General features: G+C 41.8%; 1 protein-coding gene across 2 annotated transcripts in view; it reads right to left on the bottom strand.

Moving 5' to 3' along the window:
• Positions 1-514: 514 nt before the first annotated feature.
• Positions 515-8,771, bottom strand: part of appbp2 (amyloid beta precursor protein (cytoplasmic tail) binding protein 2) — a 105,854-nt gene continuing 97,597 nt past the window's right edge. Inside the window, exons 11-14 of one of the 2 annotated variants that reach the window (XM_057839715.1) lie at positions 6,001-6,191; positions 1,172-1,337; positions 853-926; positions 515-767 (exon numbers count right to left, since the gene is read on the bottom strand). In XM_057839715.1, coding sequence (XP_057695698.1) covers positions 732-767; positions 853-926; positions 1,172-1,337; positions 6,001-6,191 — 467 coding nt within the window. In that variant the 3' untranslated portion in view covers positions 515-731. Of the gene's footprint in view, positions 927-1,171; positions 1,338-6,000; positions 6,192-8,771 lie in introns of both variants that reach the window. The other variant, XM_057839714.1, reaches the window with a different exon arrangement.

The raw sequence follows: 8,771 nt of genomic DNA, 5'->3' as shown, positions 1-8,771 counted from the left end.
TCACACCAGTGCCCTTCTGGAGGTCATTTTGTAGGGGTCTGGCACTGTTCATCCTGTCGTTCTTGCACAAAGGAGAAGATACCAATCCTGATCAGGGTTTAAGGACCTTCTACGGCCCTGTCAAGCTCTCCTGCACTAACTGCCCAGAATCACCTGGAAAAGCACCGTATTGGAGTCGAGGAAGAGTTGGACTACTTGTGCAACCTCCTTAGTGTTTTCGCTATCAATACAGATGTTGATCCACGCATCCAAATTTAAAACTAGAGCAGTAGAAAGTCAGAAAAAAACCCAAAAGAAATGAACAGGGGAAAAAAGTATCAGTGGCCTCAACCTGAAAAACCAATCCTGTTTTCTTTAACTGAGCAGGTCAGCATCGTAGAGGTTTGACTGATAGGTTTCTATACGCTGATTAAAAAATGTTCCTCAATTTTTTTGGAGCACATACACAGTAACTTTGTATATACATTATTACAGTGAGACATTTTCCCTCCCTGCTCCCCAGAATGAATATCCATAAACTGCAGCACATTTATTAAATGTCATTTCATGCTTGTGACATTATAACCATCCGAATAAGAAATAGTTTGCACAATACCAATACATCACAATTTCATTTCTGTCTTGGTGTCGTGTCTCTTGAAATGGTATCTTGTCCTTTCAACACAAAGGGGATTTTGGCATTTGGTTGGGTAAGTTTTGAACCAGTAGAAAAGCATGAACCACTTCCTGGGTCAATAAGGGTGTAGTGTTGACATCCTCCAGGGCGTCTGCCACAGAGAGTTGTCGGTCCCTCAGGCGATTCCAGTTAGACAGTACATTATGGTATTCAAAGACCTTCTCATAGTTACCCACAGAGTTGTAAAGTTTGATCAAGCCTCTGTAATCATACTCCAACCCACTGTAGCCCTCTCCAAACAACTTCTTTCCTATAAGAAAAAAGTGGAGCATTAAGTTATGTATTTGCGATCAACAATACATTGTCATGATGAGTCTACAGGCTAATTATGTTTTTAAATAGCTGATGGAGCACCACTACGAATATCAAGTTTGGACACAATTTGTCCAAGTTTTACCTCTTGGTGCTCGGGCCCGAATAATAACAACCGTTTGCATTACAATAGGGGTCTGCACCACTTGGTGCTCGGGCCCTAGAAAACACCCACTGACTGACCGATAGAAACTGAACGAAGGTAAAGCCTCTCTGCATCTTCATACTGGTTCATGTCATAGTTGTAAAGCGAGGCAAGGTGGCCCACAGACAGTGCCACCTCATAGTCCTCATGGCCCAGAAGCTGCTCCTTAATCTGGATGGCTTTGATGTGCATCTCTTCTGCTTCCTAATAAAAGAAATTAAAAAAAAAGATACACAACATGTTGAAATTTACAATAGATTTTCATTTTACTTATTTTAGATAACAAGAGATTATGAATATATTAATATATCTTTTTAAAAAATGCCTCTCACCCCTTATGAGGTGGTATCTGTGTCATCCTCAAGCTCAGGTCCTCTAGGTTACTCCTAGGACTGCACTCTTCTGGACTGAGGCTTCAGATGTTGTTCCTGGGATCTGATGGATCAGTTCTCCCAGCTTGGGGTTTACTGCCCCGAGTACTCCCACTACCATGCTAGTCATCACCTTCCGCATCTGCTTCAACTGCTCTTTCAGCCCTTGGTACATCTCCAACTTCTCATTTTTCTTCTTCTTAATGTTGACGTCAGCTGGTATTGCCACATCTATCACCGTCACTCTCTTCTGGTCTTTGTCCACCTCGATGTCTGGTTGGTTGGCCTGGAGCTTTTTGTAAGTTTGGAAGCTGAAGTCCCACAGAGCTTTGGCCTTGTTCTCAGCCACATTCTGTGGCTATGCCCATTAGGATCTGGGCATTTTTATTCCATTCGGGATACAGATGATGACAAACACCTCCAGGCTAACCAACCAGACATAGTGGTGGTGGACAAAGAAACCTCAGAATCATCTGAAACCTCCAACCAGACATCGTGGTGGTGGACAAAGAAACCTCAGAATCATCTGAAACCTCAGTCCTGGAGAGTGCATGTCCTAGTAACAGCTAAGAACAGCGGAGAACCCTCAAATTCCCAGGCCTCTGGTAGAGGACCCGAGCTTGGGGATGACACTGATACCACCCTGTGAGGGGTAAGAGGGACATTTTTTTGGTAATATATTCATAAAAAATATGAAAGTCTTTATAACACTATCCACAGTTGGGTAAAGACAGCACTCAGAACACCATTGTTAACTCACTGGCTGGCAGTGACGATGATTGATGAACCAGAGTTGCTCTAAAAATTAGCCGTTTCTACAGTAATCACGAAGTACTTTGGCATTATACTACTTAAAAAACTGAAATTAAGTAAACACATCAACAAATTTCTTACGAATAACTTTCTTTGGAGGAGCTGCGGTTTTTGAAGGGACTCATTTGGGAGACCGAAGAGCAGTGAGTTAGAATAATCGACCCGGGAGGTGTTTAGACTACAGACCAGAGTGGAAGCGTTATGGTGAGTGAGAGAAAGGAGGAGACGAGAAATATTGCGAAGGTGGAACTAGGCTGATCTGGTGATGTCACTGATATGGGAGCGGAACGACAGCGTGCTGTCGAGAATGGCACCCATTGTTGATGGTAATAGAGAAGTTATTGTCATGAGAGGCGGTGGTTCCTACGAGGAGGACTTCTGATTTTGAGCTATTGATTAGTTAGAGGAGAACCAAGAGTTCATGTCTTCTAAACAGAGGGTGAGGGTGGAAGGGAAGAGGTTGGTTTTGAGGAAATGTAGAGGTGGGTGTCATCCGCGTAACAGTGAAAGTAAATGTTGTGTTTGCGGAAGATGGAACCGAGGGGGAGAATGTAAATGATGAAGAGGAGCGGCCCCAGGACAGTTTCTTCTAGTTGGTGCTGTAGGGTTTATGCAAATCACCTCTACAGCAGTGGTCCTCAACCTTTTTTGCACCACGGACCAGTGTGATGTGGGCCTTTTTTTCATGGACTGGCAATGTGTGGCAAAAAAAATGACAGTAAATATAAAATAACACGACGGGGCTAAAAACGAACATTAAGTGCAGGGAAAATGTAACTCACCATACACTGAATCAACCTATTTTAACAGTGGCCTCTCCTAAAACGTGACGGTACACATCGTTGGTCGCAGGCATAATAAGTTCTTCTCCAATCGTGAAATGTTTCTTGGCTTTAGCGTTACGGTTCACCACGAGGTATGATGCTCTCAGAGCATTCGCTTTTGTTGATGTGGTGGCCCTCATGAGTTGTTTCTGTCCTCCGTGCTCATGCTTTTATGTTAAAAAATTCCAAAGTCTAATCCATTATTCCAGGGTGTTTAATCTTCTATCTGCCGAAGCAGCTTTAGAGGCTTCATTGCCTCGTGTGCTAACTTTTGGCCACATATTGTGCAGAGCGGACTTGGCGTAGGCTCCTCTTTTGACAAAAAGGTCCATTTTCAGTCATCTTCGCTAACATGTAGGTTTATTATTTCTGGGAAGAAATCTGATCAGCCCACCGGTATGTCATTTTTTTTCATGATGATGTTGCGCCTATGTCATTATCGAGGACAAGCCCACATACTGTAGATAGCTAATCCGAGCAAAACGACTAATGTTATAGTTTACATTGACAGATACTGGGCTGCTATACAGTGCCCTCCATAATTATTACTTACCGGGGCGCAGCATCACTGGCCCACCCCCATACTTCACAGTGGGTATGAGGTGCTTTTCAGCATGCGCATCTTTCGTGGCACGCCAGACCCACTGAGAGTGTTTGGTTCCAAAAAGCTCAATCTTGGTCTCATCTGACCAAAGCACACGGTCCCAGTTGAAGCCTGACCCCGTAACCAGGGGTGCCAATAATTATGGAGGGCACTGTAAGTGTGCAAACACCCCAGTATTGGCGGCCAAAAACTAGAGGGCGACATACACACATCTCTACTCGGTTTAGTCAATAGAGTAGGCAGGCAGATTGGTGTGTCTAGAAGCCTAGGCCAGATTGTGGTCGTTAACAAATGATTTATTATTTCTCTGCGGCCAGGTAGCAAACGCGCCACGGACCGGAACCGGTCCCCAGCCCAGTGGTTGGGGATCACTGCTCTACAGGACCCTTCATGGTTTTGACTCTTAACAGGCATGGGAAGTTTGGCGCCCAACAATGTTGCATATCTGCCAAGATATGACTGTTCAAAATTTGTGGTGAAACAAAATGGCGCCAGTCATTTTCACTTTCCTGTTTAGACCCCTCTGCTTCAACAAAACCTCAATAGTTTCCATCAGGTACCTGAACACATGTCTTAAGGCTTCCCTGGTGCAGGTTTGAGGTCAATTGATTTTTTTTTTCCCGTGGGGGAGGAGCCTAACTATTAAAAAGGGTGTCTCCTGTTCCTAGCAGGGGGCGCCAGGCCTAATGGGTAATATTTCAAAGCAGTCGTGTTCAGGCTTGGATACCTTGCATACATGCCATACATGCAAAAAAAACCAACCATAGACCAGGGAATTATTTGTTATTTACTGAATTTGGCGTGTTGCCAAAAATGGAAAAGATTGAAAACCATTTAGATAACTTTAGTCTCATACTGTATGTCTCATGAACTGTCTCACCAGTTTTGAGGAGGATCCAACTAGCTCCCTAGTTGCCAATGTCTCAGATATGCACTCTGTAAATCGACTAAAATTTCACATTCAATCCGAAATACCCAATTTCCTGTTGGATTTGGATGTGGCTCCAACGGACTTTTGGTGCAATTTGCACAAGGTTTCGACTCACCAATTTTCATCGCCGTACGTTCAAAAAAACTAACACGAGCAGCCTTTTTGAAAAATTCATGGGGCGGCTGTTGAGCAATTTTGTTACAATTTTTCAGAAGGTTGCAAAATTATCGAAATTCACTCCAAGTCGCATGTATGTGCAAAATTTGTTGAGTTTTTGATCATGTTAATACATCCAAATTGGCCATTTTCCTTTGCCATAAAAAATATATAATAATAATAAACATTTGCATTACAATAGTTTTCACACCACTTGGAGCCCAAATAACAATAATAATAATAATAATAATAATAATAATAATAATAATGATCTTGGTGTTCAAGCCCTTTTAATTGTAACATTAACTTAGACTGGCGATTTCTTTGGCGATGTTACCACAATATTAATTATCACCTTAACTTATAAAGAATGCCAAACAGAGGTCGGCAGAGGACCATCGAGATTGTAGACATATTCCGGCCGTATTATCTAGCGAGTTAATAATTATAATATATTCTCTCAATATTTATAATTACCCTGTGTGAAATTTGATGGCACGTGAAACAATGGAGTAGGTTTCATCTCATCCCCGGTGAAAGTAAATCTGAACGAAACATAGCTTTCACTTTTGACCTCTCCATCTTAGCTTTTTTTTTTTTTTTTACCATGACTCATACTAGGGTCTTCATCTGGGTCAGAATCTTGTCCACGGCTCAGTTTTTCATTCCAGCACCAATGTTACACACAAGTCAGTCAAACAACCTCCAGCTTGTTCCTTAACCAAAAATGTTTTCCCCGGAGCATCATAACTGTAACTATAGTTCTGCGGGGGAATTATGTAGATACCACTACAAGTTGACAATAAAATCACTTTTTTATGTCCGATACATGATTATTATTACGATTTCTATTTATAATTTGTTTGTTTTGCTTTGTGTAATTGCCATTTGTAATTGTAACTGCTGTATTTATTAAGGATTTAGCATAATTGGGCTGTGGAAGGAATTCATCGAATTATAATGTATTCTGGAAAATCCCACTCGCCAAACGACCATTTCGACATACAAACCAGGTCCTGGAACAAATTAAATTCTATGTAGAGGTACCAATGTAGTCCGTTAGGACAACAAATGTCTCAAAGAGCTTCACAGGCCCACAGTTGAGGGGAAAACTGACAATATTCTCCTGATCTCAAAATTAAGAAAAAAAAAAGAAAAATGATCAAACCTTGAATTTTCTCATGGACTGATAGAGCCGTCCGAGGTTGCCATAATGTTTGGCTGTCTGGACGTTAAACTCTCCAAAGGCCTTTTTTGCCAATTGCAACGAAGACAAGTGCAGATCATGAGCTTCCTGCAGTAGGCTCTCTTCTGTCTCTTTATTGTGGCAATCAATTGCAATTTCTTCCAGGATCAGTGCTAAAGTTAAAAGCAAAACAAAACAGGAAAAACAAGAATATTAATCTCTGAAAAATAAGAAGGCGAACATCATTTAGTGCAGGGGTGGGCAAACCGGTCCTCGAGGGCCGCAGTGGGTCCTGGTCTTTGTTCCAACTGATTCAACACACACAGTATAACCAATGAGGTTTCAGTGGAAACAAGGAGCACCTGACTGCAATCAACTGATTGCACTTGTAAGAAACCAGATTGGTGAAAGGCTGTCCTCATGATGGGTATGAACAAAAACCCGCACCCACTGCGGCCCTTTGTGGAATTAATTGCCCACCCCTGATTTAGTTGGTTACATGCTGAAAGTTGATATAACTATTTCAAAGCAATGTGAAATGACAGAGCAAACACTAAGTAAACCACAATTATTGTCAAACATGGCAGATAAATGTCACATTTGTACAGCAGAGTCAACACCGCTTTGCAACTAAATATTTTTGCTCCTCTAACATGACAGATGGAGATTATTACAAGGGCATAGGTTTGAATAGAGACGGTAGGGACAAAACACTACCAACTTTTCAGGTTGCTCAAATTGTCCCCATCAACTTTTAAGCAACCTTATTTGAATTATATGTGTTCAGTTATATAGGTCATTTAAATTGTCTTCCCATATGTTGTAACGATAAACCCTACCAATATTAAATGAAATAGTGTCACTATGTTCTAACTTACATTTACCCCTTTTTCACTCCCTGAATGTGCCGCTCCATTTTTTGCCTTCAAACGCATGTTTGATTGGCTGATGACTTGACCCACCCACGACACAACCACTTTTTTTTTTTTTTTTTTACACACGGATTCGCACTCTCTCAATCACAGTTCAGAAATTACGTTGCCTTTTGGCATGCCCTCCTCCGCCCGCTTCCAAGAAGAGGGATATTAGAAGTAAAGATGCACCGATACAGATACTAGTATCGGCAGGGGGTGCCGATCCGGCCCGAAATGGTGGTATCGGTATCGGCGAGTACCAACAAAGCCGGTCCATTATTATAACATTTGACCACAGCCTTTTTCTGCTCCTGGCACTCACTACACTCTCTGTGTTGTGTGATGACACGTGAACACCAAGCAGCTATCGCTATTGGCCTGCTCCAGACCAATGAGAGCGGGCCAATAGCCAATCCTGACCAATCAAAAGGGGGCTTTTTCATATGGACGAAAAACCAACCAGGAAATATGGCGGCGGTCGGGAAATATTTCCAAATAGAAATCCCGTCGATTAAAATCAATGGCTGCATGCAAGATTTGCGGCCTGAAAGTTAGGAGATGTGGAGTTAAATCGGCCAGTTTCAATACCTCGAACTTGATAAAACATTTGAAGACGAAATGTGGACGAACACAACGAGTTTGAGCCTGCAAGAGCAGGACTGCTATCCAGAGGAAGAAGGCCGCTGGACCGGAGCAACAATCTCTGGTCAGTTCACTTCGTCTACTTTACTTTTATTGTCTTTTACTGAAAGAAATGCCGCAGTAATTTGGGAAGTGTTTCCAAAGTATTGTTGCCACCTTTCAGAAATAGAAATAAGGGACTCCCACCTCCCGAAAAAAAGGAGCGACGGGATGCTGTGGTCAATTATTATTACTTATAATTGTTAGCGTCCGCAAATGTGGAAACAAGGTTGAACCTCGAAGCAGACAACAAGCGGGGGATACATAAAAGGGTTTAATGATTGCAAACAAAAAATAACACGCGATCGCGGGATAGTAGAAATAACAAAAGGAGTCCGTGACAGCAGGTCGACGGACAAACTAAGACGATAGGCAGCGGTTACAAACGAGAGCAGCATACTAACAGAAAAACCCAATGCAGGGGCATAACAAGCAAATGTAGCGAGATTATTGTGCCAGATGTCAAATAGCGATCAGCAAGGCAAATATCTCGGCAGCCTTCTCTGAGATCACCCGTGCTTAAATGCTGCGTTGACGAGCCTGCATTGGATTCAAGTGCCACGCCCCCACGCCCAGCAACAAAACACAATCTAACCAGCAGCAGAATGTGACAATAATTTCATGAAAGTTGCACTGTTTGGACTTTGAGAGGTTTAAAAAAGTTTATTCAGTTCATTCAGAGTTTATTATTATGAATTTATTTTTACTTTCTTACTGTTGGGCTAGTATTATACATGTTTTGTTAATTTCACAAATTCAGCACTATTTTGGCCTTTGAGAGCCAAAGGTTTATTCAACTATTGTCTGCTAGGGTTTAGTGTACTTTTTTCCTATTTTGCAAAGGTAAGCAACAGCCTGACAAAGCCTTGATAGCAATGATTTCACATCCAATTATGTAGCAAAAAAAAAATAATAATAATAATATATATATATATATATATATATATATATATATATATTTATATATAAACGGGATGGTATCGGTATGGTATCGGTATCGGCCGATACTGCACAGCCAGGTATCGGTATCGGGGCCAAAAAATGGTATCGGTGCAACACTAATTAGAAGTTGGGTTTTTTTCGTCCAGCAGCCACTGTACGTAACGGAAGCAATAGTGTAGCGGAGCCACTCCGAATAAGCGTGACACTTGACTGATG

The sequence above is a fragment of the Corythoichthys intestinalis genome, chromosome 6, assembly GCF_030265065.1.
Source record: "Corythoichthys intestinalis isolate RoL2023-P3 chromosome 6, ASM3026506v1, whole genome shotgun sequence".
NCBI lineage: Eukaryota > Metazoa > Chordata > Actinopteri > Syngnathiformes > Syngnathidae > Corythoichthys > Corythoichthys intestinalis.
The sequence above is the reverse complement of the archived record's forward strand: the minus strand, read 5'-3'. Positions and strand labels throughout refer to the sequence as shown.